This window comes from Betta splendens, chromosome 8, assembly GCF_900634795.4.
Source record: "Betta splendens chromosome 8, fBetSpl5.4, whole genome shotgun sequence".
In the NCBI taxonomy this organism is placed as follows: domain Eukaryota; kingdom Metazoa; phylum Chordata; class Actinopteri; order Anabantiformes; family Osphronemidae; genus Betta; species Betta splendens.
The window spans coordinates 4,914,841-4,933,099 of NC_040888.2; the positions used below are offsets into that span (position 1 = coordinate 4,914,841).

General features: G+C 42.4%; 4 protein-coding genes across 6 annotated transcripts; 2 read left to right on the forward strand and 2 right to left on the reverse strand.

Annotated features, from left to right (window-relative positions):
• Nucleotides 1–110: 110 nt before the first annotated feature.
• mfsd13al (major facilitator superfamily domain containing 13a-like) lies at nucleotides 111–3,964 on the forward strand. Its single transcript, XM_029158016.3, has 7 exons — nucleotides 111–671; nucleotides 943–1,257; nucleotides 1,343–1,765; nucleotides 1,888–2,042; nucleotides 2,125–2,208; nucleotides 2,380–2,523; nucleotides 2,699–3,964. The coding sequence occupies exons 1-7, from the start codon at nucleotides 459–461 to the stop codon at nucleotides 2,838–2,840; spliced, it is 1,476 nt and encodes a 491-aa protein (XP_029013849.1). The 5' UTR covers nucleotides 111–458; the 3' UTR covers nucleotides 2,841–3,964.
• On the reverse strand, nucleotides 2,205–5,971 carry si:ch211-139g16.8 (immunoglobulin superfamily member 6). The gene is made up of 6 exons (XM_029158020.3): nucleotides 5,812–5,971; nucleotides 5,301–5,621; nucleotides 5,122–5,219; nucleotides 4,948–4,995; nucleotides 4,615–4,734; nucleotides 2,205–4,450 (listed from the first exon to the last, which is right to left on the reverse strand). The coding sequence occupies exons 1-6, from the start codon at nucleotides 5,864–5,866 to the stop codon at nucleotides 4,397–4,399; spliced, it is 696 nt and encodes a 231-aa protein (XP_029013853.1). The 5' UTR covers nucleotides 5,867–5,971; the 3' UTR covers nucleotides 2,205–4,396.
• A 504-nt stretch (nucleotides 5,972–6,475) lies between these two features.
• Nucleotides 6,476–11,089, forward strand: kdelr2a (KDEL endoplasmic reticulum protein retention receptor 2a). Its single transcript, XM_029158021.3, has 5 exons — nucleotides 6,476–6,733; nucleotides 8,288–8,388; nucleotides 8,492–8,650; nucleotides 8,759–9,011; nucleotides 9,937–11,089. The coding sequence occupies exons 1-5, from the start codon at nucleotides 6,643–6,645 to the stop codon at nucleotides 9,969–9,971; spliced, it is 639 nt and encodes a 212-aa protein (XP_029013854.1). The 5' UTR covers nucleotides 6,476–6,642; the 3' UTR covers nucleotides 9,972–11,089.
• Nucleotides 11,090–11,228: 139 nt separating this feature from the next.
• Nucleotides 11,229–18,166, reverse strand: LOC114859927 (lipid droplet assembly factor 1-like). Of its 3 annotated transcripts, none has more exons than XM_055511032.1 (6): nucleotides 17,354–18,164; nucleotides 12,475–14,197; nucleotides 12,214–12,376; nucleotides 11,969–12,125; nucleotides 11,749–11,888; nucleotides 11,229–11,613 (listed from the first exon to the last, which is right to left on the reverse strand). In XM_055511032.1, exons 3-6 carry the CDS (start codon nucleotides 12,340–12,342, stop codon nucleotides 11,548–11,550), a joined length of 492 nt encoding a protein of 163 aa, XP_055367007.1. In that variant the 5' UTR covers nucleotides 12,343–12,376; nucleotides 12,475–14,197; nucleotides 17,354–18,164; the 3' UTR covers nucleotides 11,229–11,547. The 3 variants fall into 3 exon arrangements, with proteins under 3 accessions (XP_055367007.1, XP_055367006.1, XP_029013859.1); XM_055511031.1 differs by having other exon boundaries at nucleotides 12,214–12,356; nucleotides 17,354–18,161; XM_029158026.3 differs by lacking the exon at nucleotides 12,475–14,197 and having other exon boundaries at nucleotides 12,214–12,356; nucleotides 17,354–18,166.
• Nucleotides 18,167–18,259: the final 93 nt, after the last annotated feature.

Genomic DNA, 18,259 nt, shown 5'->3' on the forward strand with positions numbered 1-18,259 from the left:
TTTATCGTCGTAACTTCCTGCATTGTCAGACAGACATTTTTTCGGCGAATCACGAGACAGCAAGTGAAGCGCGACAATCCGCTCAACAAATCAGGTGTTTGTTTATTGCCATAAAGTCCCGCCCCCTAAAGAAGCAGGAATGGAGTTTATCAGGATATTAGTTTGACGTTAGCTGGCCAATGCTAGTCTGGACAAGATTTTACACAATTTACAAAAGCAAATCTAGCAAATATGTAATGAAACTGTTAGGGATTGGAAGGTTAAAGAGACTGAACATCGGGATTTGCGAATATTCATAAAAATCATTTTTTTTCTATCCTCAAATCGTAGGTCTTTGTCCAGTCTTTGCTAGTAGCAGAAGCTATTAGGAATGTTAAACTGTGAATGCACGTTAACGTAACGTGTACAGAGAAAGTTGGCTTGGTTGTGCATATTAAAGCGACAGGAACAGCGCTGCCATGCCCGTGGAGGAGACCCCTGCCTCAGCTATGCGCTTCGGGAGAATGAATCTAATGCGTTACCTGATCTACTTTGGGGTTAACCCCGCAGCTCTGGCCTATGCCATGACCACTCTGGGCTCTGCTATGATTAACAACATATTTAGCTTCTACTACGTCAAGCTTTTCCTCAACACGTACAAGATATCAGAAGGAGCATTCCACCAGTCACAAGTGAGTGAGAGTGTGTGTGTGTGTGTGTGTGTGTGTATGTGTGTGTGTGTGTTTGGTACACTGCTGTTTATGATGTGTCTATAAACACTGGAATAAATATAAATTATACAGAACAGAAATGGTTGTTACCTGAGCTTAAATCTTTACTGTATATTCTCAGTTCATGTGTGTAGCTGTACAGAAATGCGTACAATCATGTAAATCAGGAAATAGCATGATATTTGCATGCATGAGCCTACATTAATAATCGTTGGAACATCTTTTTCCAAAGGTGGTGTACATGGTGTGGAATGCAGTCAATGATCCTCTGTTTGGCTACCTGCAAGATAACTCCAGGGTGCCCTGCTGCTCTCAGCGACGTCTCTCTATCCTGTACGGTGCTCCTTTCTACTCGCTGGCTTTTCTTCTAGCCTGGTTCCCATGGCGGTCCTACAGCCCTGATGACTGGTTATGTGGCTTACACTTGGTGGTGGCGCTCTGTGCTTTTGATGGAATGCTGACTTTTGTGCTGTTGGCACAGTGTGCATTGTTTGCAGAGATTTCCAGCCATCATCAAAACCGACTAAGACTTATAAAGTACAGCCAAGTAAGGGACTTATATACATCTATACACGTCCTCCATCTTTTTTGTTAATGCTTCCTATTATGACTTCACTTTTTTAACTTTGTAGGTGGCCTCTCTCATTGGTTCCTCCAGTGTCCTCTTCTGTGGTGTTGTGTCCAAAAACATGGAAAACTTTAGTGCCTTCCAAGCCTTTACGGTGCTAATCGCTGTCATAAGCTGTTTGTGCATGTGCTATACTGGCATCCACAGTGAGAGCCGCTTTGATAACAAAGGATCTGAATCAGATCTTGTGTCTGTTGACCAGACCCCCCAGTCAGCATTTTCCTTTTCCATGTTGAAAACCTTGATGTGGCAAATACTGACCAACAGGGACTTTCAGCTCTTTGTGCTCATGAACTTCTTCCAGGTTTTCATGTTGGCTTTCTTCAATAATTTTACAATGATATTTACTGAGCACCTGATACCTCCGGATGTGCTTCCATCACTTGCTAAGAGCATCATGTATGGAGCAGGATTCATCTGTCCACAGGTATTTTTTTCTTTTCCTGTTCTGCTGATGTTGTATTGTCAGTATTAACACTAACCCTAATTTCAGTTTTTACTAAAAACTTCACCCTATTGTTCTTCGTATAATCCTCATGTTCATTCCAGTTGCTAGTACTGAGCTGTCAGAGTCTGCTTCGTGGTCTCGGCTACTACAAGATCATCCTTTTCACCTTCTATGTAGAAGGTGGAATGGCAGTTATAATGCTATTGCTTGGACCACAGCACTACTATTTCCTGGCATTTTTCCTCACCATTAACATGTAAGAGGTTAAATGAGCCCTGGCATTTTTCCAAATTCTAATAATGACTTAATAATCCTTCACTCCCTCATGGTTTATGCAGGGTCATAATTCAAGCAGCCTTCAGTCTTTTTGGCCTTCCTTTGGCTGACATCATTGACACAGACCTACAGCAGTACAAACGAAGGTAAAAGTATGTTTATTGGTACAAATATATATTTTTGATCGGTATATGTTTGCATTTGAGGGCACAATAAGGTGATTTACAGTTGTCATTTACATGTGTACATATTGATGCAAGGCAGTACAAAAAGATATTATTGTTTTTTGCAATGAGTTTGTCTTTGCCTTGCTTCAGTTCCCCTCTATCGTCCATGGTGTTTGGGACAAATGCTTTGTTCACCAAGCCAGGTCAGTCTCTGGCCCCTATGATGGTGCTTAATATCCTCAACCAATTTGGATATGAAAAGCTGAAAGATGCAGGAAATATTTCAAATCCAAGGTAAAGACACTTTCTTGTCCGTAACATAATTGTATTCCTTTTGTAGCGGTTGCACAACAAACTCGGTAACATTATACTAGATGCACCATCAAAACAAATAGTGATTTTTAAAGAAGTGTATTTAGGGGTGGCACAGCACGGCCTCACAGTTTAACTAACATTTTCTTCTTTCCAGCACCCTGGAGAGCATCCACAGTGTCATGTTCTATTTGGTGTGTCTGGTCCCCTTGTGTGTGGCCACTATGCAGATTTTGGCTTGGAGGCCATTTTCCATTCGTAACAGTCACACAGTCGATGCAAAGTATATTGAAAGTTAATTCAATTTTTTATCAGTTAAAGCAAGGTAGTTGGAAATCTATATTCTTTGTGAAGAAATCATGCCAAAGGTTTTTGTTCGGAAGAATTTAGGGTATTTTTGATGTAGTTAATCAATATGTTCATATTTAAATGACTAGTGAACAACTGTAAGCCTTGGTGTGCTCCCAGATGCCCAGATGTTTTATAAATATCAAAGTTGAAGAAAATGTATCTCAACGACTGATATGGTGAGAAATGATCTGTGCAAACAGGACACAGCTTCATCTACAGCAACAGTCAACGTGTTCTTAAAGGTTTTTTTATTCTTTCAACTGCTTCATAGAGCAATAATTGTGAGGTGTGAGTCTGATATTTGGCTCATCAGGTGAGTCATGCTTTCCATGGGCTATGTTGGAAAATGTTTTTTTTTCCAGATGTGTTAATTCCTTAAGATGACTGTACTGTATGCTGTGAAAGAGGACCAGTTCCTCAGAAGGTATGTTAAAAATAGTGTTGGATGATTACAAAGAGTCACTCTAGGTTAAAAAAAATGGTTATTGTTTTACATTCTTTACATATATATTACATATACATTCAATACAATACATTCAAGTTCTGTTGTTAATGATAAGGGTAACACCAAATTAAAACTATTCAGCCTTAGAACTAGAGCAGCTATTACACATCATTGTTTTTGTACCAGAGTAGAGACAGGAAGCTGCGCATGACATGGCTCAGTTTAAAAAATGGAATTTCCTCGTTCAAGGGTTTGCTTTAGAATAGTGAGAAGGGGAGACGAAAGGAACAAATTAATTAAGACTGTCAACTGTAAGGATGTAAAACCACAAATAATGTGTCACATAAACATCACTACTATTCTACTGCTTTCTCGAATGTGTTAAAAATCAATGAAATCCCATATTTTTTCAGCATTTAAGTGGTAACTTAAATTAGTCAAATCCATTGAGAAGAAGATGCAAATGCAACTTATTTTCAGGTTTTGTTTAGTTTTATTCTATAAGAAAACCGATGCACTTCGAATATAAACAGGATGTTGTGACAGTGCCCACAAGCAGGATGGTGAAAGGTGCCTTACTGTAAAGAACCTCTTGAATGTGCTTTATTAAATATGCAATGATCTGTATGTCTTTTGAATCTTTCTGGGGTTATACAGTATTCGCCTTGAAATCTTGTGGTTGGGATCAGGACGTTTTGATTAAAAACACTTTTTTACAACTTTTTGGTGGTTTCTGCTGTTTTTCACAGATAATAACATACAATAAATTAGGAAATTTCTGGAATAATATGTAAGTATGTCCTGAATTTAGCTTTTTTATCCCCAAACACTGATCTTATTTCTGAGAAATGTAAATCTCATTCCAGAAGCCATAAAAAACCTGAATCTGCACAGCAGCTTCATTGTGGTGTTTGTTTATCCATTGAGAAATGTTGAGCAAGCGCATAAATAACTTTTGCTGATTCATTCAGTTCACTGGCTACAATAGATTCAGGATTCTTCATCCAGTCGGGATGATGAAGGTCTGGTCCTGTCCTTCGATACTATCCTGTGCAGGTGTTAGACATTCTGATAAATGTCATCATTCGAGTCGGTAAAGTCAGTACTTGCAGCCTGCAAAGAGACTGCAGTAAGACACTATTCGTGTTCAGAATGCCATGAAAACGACAATGGCAGACTTTGAGATAGGCAGGAAAGTACAGAGCTGCTGGAACACAAACCATGCAGAAGTTTCACTCTTGCCCAACCCAACCATAACTTGTTGCAACAAGACCTACCTCAACCTTGTCTCTGCCCACACTTTGTTTTTTTCTTCCCGTATTCCTATTGCTGTACATTTCTTCTAGTACATCACGAAACTGTGTTCTCCTTTTAGCTGCTTTTTTATCGGAGGTGGTCTGTTAATATAAAAGCAGATATAAAATCTTTATGTATTAATTTTGTTTTAAAAAAATGAAAGTATTATGTATGATGATGTTATGTTGTAACTATTCAGTAATTAGTGAAACTCTTAGTTCCTTTTTATCATTTTTCTTCTGTGAGCTTTTTCCTGATTTAGTAAACAGTCAAGTAATGTAACAAACATTAAATCAATCAGATACTTGTACAACCTTATCAGTTTCTTCTGCCTTTGTGGATTTGCTCCGATTGCAGCCACACTAGAACAGAGAAGAGTGGGTTCCTTTGTCATTCGTCCACTTTTACTATTTAGAGTTGTGTTCATGAAGTGAACAGCACTTTGTGAACACATTATATGAATGTTAACATGTAGTGAAGATGTTTACCTTTTTTATTATAAGTGACAGTATTACAATGCTGTATATGCTTAACAGCACAAATGATAGCCACAAGAGAATGTACTTCACTAATCGTGTTCCATGTCCTAAATACAAAAACAAACTGTGAGTCTCCAATTAGAAGCCAAGAGTCTAAATATGGTTGAAGTTGAGTTTTTCTCTCTTACCTCTTACTATCAGTGTTGTACCTTCTCCTACATACTGTCGGTTCCGCGTTGATTCCCTAGGCCACATTGCAGCACAGTAGTAGATCCCGCTGTCGTTGTTGTTAACTGATTTGATGTGTAAAGATCCTCCAACCAGGTTATATTTTAATGGGGCTCCAGTCAGGTTGACATGATAATGGCTGTGTTCTTTGAATACAAACCACTCATAGTGCACGTGCTTGTTTGAACAGGACACACCACATTGGAGCTCAGCAGACTGCCCGACTTTCTGCCCAATCTCCTTGGCTGGACGAAATTTGCAGTTTTCCATTGTAATGCTCTCTGGAAACAATAAAAGACAAATTACAGATATTTTAAATACTCAAATCATGTTTCAAAATAACCACTGAACTGCTACAACTAGAGCTGTGATATCTAATTTACTGGTATATTGTTTTTTAGAACACTGAATCGATTAAAGATTTAGTAAGCAATGCCTATAATGGCAGAAGAGACAAAAATAACATCTTACCTATCAAAAGTAGATCAGTGAGCAGAGAAAATAAAAGAAAACGGCCCATGTCCATGTACAATTTGACAGATTACTCGATGTCTTCTAAACTGTTCTAAACCCTAAAGGAGAAGTGAGTTTATTGCACTTCCTCAATACTCAGTCCCTTCTTATGTTTTCTGTGCCGTGCAACACTGTGGAGTTTTATGACATAATGACGAGACAGTTTTTTTTCTGACAGTAACAAAAATGTAAAGCTTTTTTGACTACTGGTTATCATTGATCATTTTTAATTTAACAGATGCAGTACAGTAACAATGTGTTAAACTCTTTAGAGTTAGCCTCACAAAGACATTAAAAATGGCACAGCATTTGTACCAAATACATTTATTTTTATTGAATAATACATTACACACAATAACAAAAACTACATTTTTACTGTAATTTAATTAAATTTTGTGTGTTGTATAGTTTCAAATTTGTCATTTAAATTTTGTTATAATACACAAAATAAATCGAAGCATAATTATAAGTAATATATATTTTTGTCTCCTTACGGAAATCTCTACATTTTAGTTCCCTTCTTCAAACTCTTTGCGGGCGGGCCGACTTGCGCTGTCAGTCAATCTTTGGTCCAATCAAAGCCCGCCTCTGCGTTTTCCCACGCCCCCTTCCACGTCGACCTGCAATCTCGCCATATTTTTAATCTTGTCTGCATCCCGCAGCCCGGATTGCCATCAAGTTAGAAAGGACTGATCACGACAGTATTAATGCGATAAAAGCATCTGATTCGGAGCAGAACAATTCTTGCGTTGACCTCCTCAGCTGTGTCTGGTGACTCATTCTGCAAAAATGAACATCTTTAGACTCACAGGGGACCTCTCTCATCTGGCTGCTATCATCATCCTGCTGCTTAAAATATGGAAAAGCAGGTCGTGTGCAGGTGAGCCGAAGCTACGTGGTTGCTGCTGCATCTGCTACAGCAGCGGTGTCCTAAAAATGCCGATCAACTTGGCTTTTCTATAATTGCTTAAAATACTTGTTCTGGCTTTATCTCTTCTTAGCATTAAGCTTTGGGCTAGCGTGTTAGCTACATGCTAACTTTCCTCACTCATTCATTTGAGACACTGTAAAAAAAACATTAATAGGAAGTGGTCTTATTCCTAAAAATAACTGCATGTCCATCCCCCCACTAGCATTGTATTTTTTTATTTTATCATAAAACTTAATCAAATATTGACGTTAACAGCAATAATGTCAAAATTATAGCATAGCATCTGCTAAGTTTGTAACTACTAGTGAGTTTACGGTGCTAATTAACCTATAAGTAGTTGAGGTACTGGGTTACTCAGTTAGCTAGGAGCCTGGCACTTATTAGAGACAGGGGCACTATTACAATAGCATTAAAAACTTTTTAATCCTTTGTTTGGGGTTTTACGTGTTGGAATCTCACATGTTGGTTTTGCCTTCCGCACACATCTATTCCTCCTGCTCGTTTCGGGTCGGGGCTCGATTTTTGCGGTCTGGCTTCTGACGTGGCGTTCTAGAACGCGCTACGGAAGCTGCTAACCGGCTTAAACCTCTGCTAAGATAGTCGTTTAGCTCTTATTGTGTCTGATAAAGTTGTGTTTTAAGAGTGTTATGTCTCATATCTAGTAAACAAGAGGGACAGCGGTGATTTTTGATGCGCTGTGTTGTCTTTGTGTGGGTCATGAGGGGGCGTTGTGTGATTGGCCCACAAAGCTGAAGCGACCAAAGTTTATCGTGATGAGCTAATACTTCTGTCTGTTTATGTCCTGCTGACGTCATCACTAGTTAGATACCACCTAAGCTCAAATACATTGTCGAGGGCTTATTTTTGCTCAACTACAGTTTAATACCCTACTTATTGCACTTAATCAAATATTGAAAAAAAATCAAATGTTTCAAATCAAAAATAACCCAGAATTCATGTGTACAGATAAAATAGTAGAAACAGTACTTTGGAGAAGCTAAAGGATAGTATTTGGTAGCTAAAGTTCATATGAACTGAGTGAATCAGAGAAGACTGTACGATAGTCTAATATTTTCTTTTCTAAGTTCTGTGAGGCTTAAAAAGAGGAAAAACTCGAAAATGCAACAAAGTCATTCACACTTAGTAATTGGAATGAAATGATGATTATGTAGGTTATATATAAATTTATTTCAATGATGGATTTAATGAATATCTGTGTAACATAATACTTCATGTGCCTGTATGGTCCTTTTAATTACCTCTTTAATGTTTATCATTATGATGTGTCATTTTTCTTAATAACCAAGTTATTAGTTTGTTTGTTTTTTAGACAATTTGATTAATCACAGAATATCCCCAAAGTCCAGAAAGAAAGATTGCAGTCACTGAGCTTCCAGTAGATGTCACTGTTTGAAAAAACATTAGAGTTCAGACTAGCAGTTGGGTTGGTAATTTTTTTGCCTTGCCTTTAACTTAAATCTTTTTGGCATTGTTTTTTTTCAGGGATCTCTGGAAAGAGCCAAATCTTGTTCGCTATAGTGTTCACCACACGCTACTTGGATCTACTAACCTCCTTCATCTCCCTCTACAACACATGCATGAAGGTAGGGAACCAGCCATGTCTTGATCTTGAGCTCTGGCCTTTTTTTAAAATAATGTTTTTATTTAGTCATTAATTGAGTCTTTCCCATTTTTGTTGCATAACAGGTGATCTACATTGGCTGTGCATATGCAACAGTCTACCTGATCTACATGAAGTTCAGAGCCACTTATGATGGAAACCACGACAGTTTCCGGGTTGAGTTTCTGGTTGTTCCTGTTGGAGGTCTTTCTGTTCTCATAAACCACGACTTCTCTCCGCTAGAGGTGCGTTCAGCCTTTAAGCCACCATTAATTCCTGTGGATCCACTACATATGAGACATGTAAAAAAAAAAAGCTTTCCTTTATGTTTAAACTTAAACATGTGTTATCAGATTCTTTGGACCTTCTCCATCTACCTGGAGTCTGTGGCGATCCTGCCTCAGCTCTTCATGATCAGCAAGACTGGTGAGGCAGAGACGATCACCACCCACTACCTGTTCTGCCTTGGGCTGTATCGAGCCCTGTATCTCTTCAACTGGATCTGGCGTTTCTATTTTGAGGGCTTCTTCGACTTGATTGCCGTTGTAGCTGGAGTGGTCCAGACTGTCCTCTATTGTGACTTCTTCTATCTTTATGTCACCAAAGGTGGGTTTAATGCTTGTATCAAAGCATCAAATCATGCAACGGTCACATGACAATATGTATCTGAAGCAGTTATTGGTTAGATGTAATTGTTGCTTCTCTTCATAAAACAACCCTTTGTACGGTAGCATAATTCACAGTAAATATTCTCTGAAAAACCTCAATCTGAAGTCATCCATGGCTAATTTGAGGCCCTCAGCGGACCTTAGTGAATGAAGTGGAAATATTTGAAAGTCATGGCTTTCTGTGTTTCTGTTCCTCAAAGACAGAGATTTAACTTTCAAAAATACATATTTACATAATCCTAAACAGAGTAAAGCATCTGTTTATGTATTCATTATTCTTATGTATTCTTACAAAACCTTTATCTACATTTGCACTTTAAGAATACATTATACTAACAACTAATTTAGTTGTGAAAATGTTTTACAGTGTTAAACGTTTAAGTCCCTATTACCTTTAGCAAGTAAAGCAATCTAGGTAGAGAAATCTAAAATATGAAATGTATGGCAGCCTACTTATGAATCAGTAAATGCTTTGGTGTATTTAGCCATCTTATTCACATCGGCATGTCTGTCTTGGATCCATCCAAGCAGTAAATTAACAAGAACATGTCTTGTTCTTCTTCTTTCTTGGGAGTGAAAAAGCTTCTAAAACACGTCACTTTTTAATCTGTTACTGATCAAATTTGACAAGGATCTACAGATCAAGTAGAAACACAGCAATTTCACTTCAGTTTAGTTCTTGGCTAAGAGTTACAGGAAGCAGGAGGCTCGGTTGGAAATAGATAATAAGGTTATAATTTAAGGCGAGTTCTGCACCGGGACTGTCACTTTAAATGCCCTTCAAATCTTTTTTTTAATTATGGATAATCTGCTACCTTTTATCAAGTAAATATCAAGTGATTGTCTGTTTTCTCACACCTTAGTGTTGAAAGGCAAGAAGCTGAGTCTGCCAGCGTAAGAAATGCTGAGGGAGAGGGCGACTCCCAGCAGTCTCAGGGAGAGTGGAGATGACAAATCTTGGAATCTCGTGACCTATAGCAACAGGACAGAGACGGAGTCAACTAACGGGGAAAAACACTAGTCTTGGTTATTGATGGAACTGGTAAATGCCAACAAACACCAGAGCTGAACAAAGATCATCCCAGAACAACCTTTGGATTTCTGTGTTCAGTATCTTGCCTTAAAGTTGTTTTCATTGCTGTTCAAATAGGAGAAAATGCTTTTTTCTACATGTGAGGTGTAAACGTTAATTTCCTTTCTACTTTATTTTTATAACATCACAAATAGGGTCAACTGAGTACCTTGGTAATGAAATGCACAGATGTACAGTCTTATTAAAGAGTGCGCTAAAGAGTAATGTATCTGAGTGCCTGATAAAGATTTGTCCACTTTCTGCTCACTTTCTCACAGTATTTTTTTTTCATACTATTTTTAACATTTCGTAAATTGTATGCATATACTGTAATACCTGTTCCCTTAGGAAACATTTTAAAGAGGACAAAACATCCATCTGCAATTCACACAGCATTTTACAAAGCTTTTCTTCCTTCTGCGTTCTTTTTATGTGCAAAACTATTTGAGACATAATCTATAAAATACTTAAATGCCAGCAATTCTATTTGTCTATTATCCTGAATCGCAATATGTTCAAGCTTTAATGTAGATGTAGTTTCATACAATTCAAAACTGCCCTGCATCGTATTTCTGATGTAGATAGAAACTTTGTGCTATTACTGTGTCACAGTAACAACCTCACAAACACCCTCCAACAGTGATCCTCCATGTCAGAACAAAGCAATAATTATGACTGACTAATTGTCACAGTTGTCACACTGGGATGAGAAGTGTGCAGATATTTGACTCTGCCTTTGACTAGTTGTGAAATTTAAATTCTTGCTAAATGTCTAAAGTCTGAACAGCTGAACAGAATCATTACACTGACCAGTAATTGAGTAGCAGTGATCATGGTGTTCAATTGGTGCATTTAAAGTCGTTTTGGTAAGTCCCACCCTATTTCAATTTACTTGTCATTCTTTGCATGATATCACCACCATTAAAGATTTTATCAGAATCACTTATCCGTGTTTCTGTTTGATGATTGAATAAGCATTTTATAGCATCTGCATGTGACACAAATCACATTGGTCACTGGTTTGTGGGCCGTAATACAGAGAACAGAATTACAAGTGTGTCTGTAAAAAGGATGACCCTTAAATACTGAGAAATAGACTTTTATTAGCGAGAAAGTGTTTCTTACAATGAATGACTGCACAGTAGACTTTGTGGAGCACCAGGACTTTACAATAAGGATTTGATTCGTAAGGTCTAAGATCTTACGTTGTAAAGTGCCTTAACGTAACGCTGGTTGTGAATCGGCGCAATATCAATATACTGAGTAGAGATTTTGTGTAATCTATGTTTTTGAGAGTTTTTTTTAGGAAGCACATGGGCATCAGATGTGCTTAACAGATCAAACTCTTGATTTAAAGCCACTACAGTAAATGCTTGGAATGCGACAACAGGGCGGCAGCAGCCTAGTCCACATGTTTCCCTTTGCAGGAAGTTTGTCCGTCACTCTCCTCCTCAGCTTTTCGTTGTTGCTGGAAATAAAGAGGAGTAAAAATACAGAACATATGAAAAGTCATGTCTGTGCATTAAGCTGCATTCATTTTTTTTTGTGATATTTTCTGATGCTATAATCAAGTGTGACAATGACTAAGTTTAGAGTATGTTACCTTTTTGTCTGAGTAGCACTTGAGGAGGCTGAAGGATATGAAGTAAGAAGCGTTAAGGAAGATTGAAAGGAGGACGGCGAAGAAGGCGAGGCCGCACAGCACAGACATCAGAATCAGTCCTGCAGCGAGCAACAGGGCCACTGAAAAAGGCAAAAAAACGGGTGAAATCCGACGTGGGTTCGTGTCGAGCGCACAGTAGCTGCTGCGTGAGCGCACGTACCCTCGCAGAACACAAAACCTGCCGCGGACACGACGGCAAACGCGAGGAAGAGGCCGACGGGGCCTGCGGCCGTGAGGCCGAAGACGACGGCCGTGAGAGCAGCGCCGGGGTGGGAGCGCAGGTACCGGCCCGCCGTGGACCCAGTCACACGCGCCACCTGGTGGAGAGACAGGGGAAAGCACGGCTAGCGGGAAAGAAGACGCGCTCGGAGGGTTCAACGCGCGCGTCGGGTTTGTGGGTTTTACCCTCGGGTCGTCGTAAACGCGGCTCAACATGTCGCTCCACTTTGCCCGCAGCTGCTGAAAGCTGCTGCTGCGCCGGCCGCCGTCGCGTCCGCTGCTGCTGCTGCCGCTGCTGCTGCTGTGTGGCTCCATCACCAACCTCTGACCTGAGAACCAGGAAAAAAAACTAATCTAGATTGTCAAACCTCTGACTATAGGAGGAGTTCAACCCACAATAAGGCAGTTCTGAAATAATACAAAATAGTTTGTCGACCAAGTACGAACCTGTATTTGTTGGCTGGTTGGACTCTCAGCAGATCAGTATCTAAAACTGTGTCTTGTAAGTCGCCTTAAATACTGCTGCAGCATCGCTGCCCTTTTAAACTCACACCCTCTTCTTCCTCGTCTCCTTCCTCCTCCTCCTTCACTTCCCAGCTGTCGGCGTGAAATTGCTCCATAAAAATAATGACCACGCTCTGTGTCCCTCTCGCCGCTCTGTCCTGCTATTAGACAACAGCCAGATTTCTCTGTCAAGATGTGGAGACTGATCCGAATGTTAAATAAGCGAACTTCACTGATTACTTCTTTAATCAGGGAGTGGAAGGGCCGTCGTGCCACAGCCGCCCACAAAATGGAGTTTGGCCCCCTGAGCCTCACATAAGACGTATGGGAGCACGTAAAGAGCTGTGGAAATGGCAGCGCGATCTGTTTTGAATTACACCTGAGAGAGAGAGAGAGAGAGAGACCCTCGGGACCGCTGATGACAACTTATTTGGACTCTTTATCACTGCAGGCCATACAAATTAATCACCATTCGTATTGAATGCGGCGAAAGGATTTGGGAGAGAGTGAATGCGAGCGACTGCATCCACCTCTCCCGACTGCCGAACACAACGAACTCGGTGAACCGAGCCGAGAGTTCCACGGGCGCGAGCTTTCTGTGAGTGCGTGTCTGTGCATTTGTGCACAAACAACACGCATTCCCCCGCACTTGATCGCCGCGGTCGCCCGTGCTGCTGCCTCGTTTCGGACTTCCTCCGACGAGCCTTCCGCGCCGTCGCGCGCCTCGCGAGGAACGGCCTCTCGCGCGTGAGCCCAGCAGAGAGCGAACGTGCCGCGTCTCTGCCTAATTACATACATCACATGTACTACGCGGCATCATACGCGCCTTGATGTTTATTTATCTGTCTACAGACGCGCCCCAGTCGAGTTCTAAGCAGGTTATTATTCAAGTCGTGTGTTCGTGCAGGAAATTGCTCCTTCCCATCACTCGCTGCTGTAACGCGTCCGACAACGATGCAAATGGTTGTTTACTCGCGAAGCGGCGCGGGTTCGAGCGGCTGCTCGCCGCGTCTCGAAACAGACGCCACTCGCGACGATCAAAGCAAACCCATGCGTCTCTCGCACCCGCGGCGCAGAAACGCGGCCCGCACGTGCGGGTTCGGCTCAACAGATTGCAGCCGACGTGTGATTGATGGGCCGTCAGCGAATTCCAATTTGCATGTGCTGATTGTAAAAACTAATCACCGCAGGAGGAGGAGCGATGAGGAGCATTAAGCAGCCGCGCGTCTCCTGTGGTTTCTGCGTCAACTGTTACACGCCAGCGTGTGTGTTGTTGCTATGACATGTTATATGTGCTCGTGTGTTGCAGTCAGAGTCTTGCTTTTGGTTCGTCACCCTCGACGCCAGCGCCGCCCCATCACTCCGTCCGCGCTCCTGCCTCCGTCCCCGTCTTCCCTTTGTTCGCCCGTCTTTGAAGTGGCACAGGCGCGTGCAGCCAACAGCTGGCAGCGGGAGGACAGCCTGCCCCGTGTCAAACGGGAAGCTCCTCATTGTCAGTGGCTGTCATTTTGCCGGATGAAGGGAGCCATTGTCGGCTCCCGTCCACCGGACGCGGGGAGCGCGGGGCTCAAAGGGAACTCCCCGGGGGGCGGTGAAGGGCGCCGGAGGACGGAGCCGCAGCCTCTCAAAGCGCTGCGCGCTCATCAACACCAGCAGCTGTGCACACCTGCAGAGAGCACGCGACATGCACTCATGTCACTGCTATGCAAACACACTGCTACTCATGAGGTGCAGTAACTCTCAGATGCATGCGCCAGTAGAGCTGTGCCCCATGTTGAAGTTATGGTCTTCATGTGCAGAATACAATGTCTGTGGCTATAATGCGTTTGCATGGACAAAGGTTCTAGTTACCACTTCAGTTGATTGGAAAAATGCTTTATAGGTCACAGATCTGCTGCTGCGACCCGCCTGTAGGCACATTTGGCAGCATGACTGGGTGTTGGAGAGCTTTAACAATACTGTGTGTCCCCTCGTCAGCAGCATTGATGATGCACCATATTAGTGAGCGATGCGTCATCCACAGTGAAATAAAGGTGAAATGAGCCTTTATGATGTTGCCTGTTTGCATTTGTCAGAGCCTTGTGCATCTTTGTTGATAGAGCTCAGCTTCGGGCTCGCGTTTTATCATCCACCTCATTATGGACAGTGATTAAATTTGCGATATTTAATTAGCACATTTCCCACATTCAGTCATAATGAATCAACGCCGCTGCCGGACTCTTTTCATCAGTTAGATGCGAAATCTATGAGATGTCATTAAATAACAAAGCGCTGTTGAAATTTTCCAAAGCTGGGTCAGTGGGTTTACAGCGTGAAAAACAGCGCCTCGAAGAAAAATGGGCCTGATCAGCAAAACGTGGTCGTGTGGAGTTTTTTCCTCCGCTCCTCATCACATATGCCGCTCCTTCCCTAGCGCTGATACTTTGATGGATTGCTGTGGATAACATTTGTTTTTGCATTTTGATGCATTGTTCGAAATATGATTAAGGGGGAATGGAGCTAAAGGCAGCTCTGGGATCAGCGACAGCTCCTGAGAATGGAAAGAAAGGAAATAAGGCGCAGGTCATGATTAAAATGAGGCGATAATGCATCCTCACCCATTATTTCATGGCCCTTTGTGCAAATCTGACCTGGAGAGAACCTTTGAGGAAGAATGAGAAGGAAAGGAAGCGTAAGGACGCAGGAGGGGAACATGGACCAACCGGAGGAGATCCTCTGCCTCATTAAAGCCCTGGTCATGTTTTGTGTTTCCCATCACGGTGTGTCCCCCAGAAGGATGAATCTATTCTCTCTGTGTGCCAAAGCTGCAGGTGTCACTCTTTGTGCAGCAGCAAAAGCTTTTTACCAATAAAATGTCTCTGTTGCCATATTTTATATTGTCTGATGACAGATTGTCCCCGCATCACTTCGCAGCGCTCTGTGATCCTTTATGATGCAAACATTAACTAATTTGTCAGGTGCACAACACCTCACCCACACAATCGCGCGCATGCACCGACACAAGCCGGCGTCAACTTCACAGGTGACCTTTTGTTGGAGAGTCGCGTGGACTTGCACTGTGTTTGATGCCCCGAATTAAGCGCTGCTTCAACATCAAGGTGGCGCTCAGGCAGATGAAAGAGGGCCGCGTCGCATGCGGGGCGGTGCATTGAGCAGGCGGCGGCTGAGGACAAGGACGAGGCGCGATGAAAGGGGGATTAGCATGGATTCATCATCTTCCACTATCACAGAGACGCCGGGAGCGCTACATGGAGCTAGCTGGTTGTCGGGAGACGAGCTCGGCGGGTTTGCTGCATAAAAAGCATCAGCATCAGCATCTCGTGTGTCTGAGATAAGAAACAGCTCCATACCTCAATAATGTGATCAGTGAAAAACAGCAGATCTTAAATGTTGTAGATGTGATGCTCGTTGTTCCTATTTAGTCCAAACACAGCTTTTTAAAGTTGATCATTCTCTCATAAAAACCCCTTTATTTCCAAGCAGGATGCATGAGACAATATGAAAAACAGTGATTTACTGATTTCTGCTTGCATTATTACACTACCTGGGACAGTCTTGCTTTGCCGCCTTGAACCACATTGCGCCTACAGTAAATATGATTCAGCAGCTAAATAACTACGCCGGCGCTCCATCACCTCGCAGTATAAGTCTGTCAATCTGGAGGTGTAATATTCCACCAGCTGCAGTCTGAAAGGCTCAGCTGTGACACGCTTGTGACTGTAATTTTGCAGCCATAAATTGTTGCTGATGTCTGCCGTCACGTCAGTCGGCGTTCGGCGCGTGGTGCGACCTGAGGAGTCTTTTTGTCTCTTTTTTTCTGTTTTAATTTCAAACCCTTGTCCCGGCGAAGCAAAACATGAGCAAGCGTTATTGCTCAGTGAAGGAGATGAGCTGAGCATTTGCGGGAGACCCCGGAGCAGTCATAAATGCCTACGTAACAGATAGAGGGAATGCACAATAACATTAAAAGACCATCGGGAAACAGCGGCTCTGCAATGAATTCAGCCTCAGTGAGAAACATATCAGAAACGGCTTCGGCTGAAGATGAGCTCCTCAGCACACGGAGAGTGTCTTCTGCTGGCGACTGTAGCTTCGTGAAGATATTTTGCTTTTCATCAGCGGTGTGAGATTTAAACAGAGAGAGATTTAAAAGCTTCTTGGGATGCGTCCTCAAGGTTAAGTCCTCGTGCTTCTGCCAAAACTGGAAAGCGCTGCAAACGTCTCTAAAACGCACCCAACAGTGTTTCAATGTCACAGGTTCATTACGCTCCTTGAATTAAGGCTGTAAGTGTTTGCTCACATCTGGGTTTCAGTGTTTTAAATCCAATGTGGTGGACAAAGGTCAAACATTTTATCAACTTGACCATAAACGACTGTCATGAGACGATGATTAGTCTTTTGAAAGCTCTACGGAGAAAATGTGGGCTGTTGCAGCAGCTTCCACCGCTTTTTTATCGGTACACCTTCCTTCCCCACGATCTAAAGCTCTCATGATAATTTACCATATCACTGTATGGGTTGCTGTGATGAAACTGTAGATCCTGTAGAAACTCTTTGAGAGCTAACGTCATCACAGGATTAGAGGTTGGAGGGTTCCATCACTAATCCATTAGTTTTATGCATATCGTTCTATCCCAGCAGACATTTTGATATTCCATGGTAATAAAAGCTAGTTTTAATGAACAAAGCTTATCTGGCTGAAGTAAAAACAGCTGCAGTCTCTTCCACATCTACAATGCTTGGTTCATATTAATAATTTTGATATTAGCTCATGTACTAATAAGTATTCCGTCTTTGTGGTTGTGTTTGTTTTGCTCCTCACCCGTCGGTAAACAGCCGCGTGCGCACGTGTCCGCACCCAATCACAGCAGCCGCCGCCGGGCGCATCCGTCTCCATTACTGCGCAAAGACACATGAAAGACGTGGCCGTTCGCAGCCTTCTTCACCTCCCTCTCTCTCTCTTCACGCCTTGTTTTTTTTTTCATCTCCTCCTGTTGCATAATTTTCACGTGAGCCGCGCCGTCCGTTGATGGACGGAGCCGGTCGCCTTGTCGCTCCGCGGCTGATTTGCACGTTTCTGCAGGAAAATGCCAGGTAACAACCGGACTGCATTAGCGGCAGGCTTTTTCTAAATGAGCGAGGTGTTAATTGGCTTGTCATGAGCTCCGTGCATGGAGTGTGAGCCGGACGCCGATTGGTTGACTGCTCCGCCGCATGTAACCGGGGAAAGTTAGTGAGACGACACGCCAGCGCTGCTCTAACTTCAGACAGAGGTGATCGCGAGTGCACGAAGCAGAGGCTCGTGCGTGTGCGGTAGTGTTGTTCCCGCGTGCACAGCGCTGACAGGAACAAAGTGTCAGCTGAGTCACTGCTGTCAAGACACAAACATGCTGGAATCCCTCTTTGTTCTTGGAGGTCGTGGTTTTCACCTTGTTACTGTCCACGTCCAGACTACGGCGCAGTCAGAACCTGACCTTCTGAAAGAATATCCTCGTTATTCATTTTACACGGCTGCTTGAATCTTTTGTCACTTTAATGTTTTTTGTTTGTATTTAACTACAGTAGGTGCATTAACTGGATTTAGTTTCCTGCAAGGGAGCGGCGAGACAGGGATGCTGTCGAGGGCACGTACTGTGCGATGTGCAGCTACAGGAAGAATGAGGTCATGTGAGGCAGCATGAAACAGGACCACATGCACTTTTAATGTAAGAAAAACGTTATTAAACCA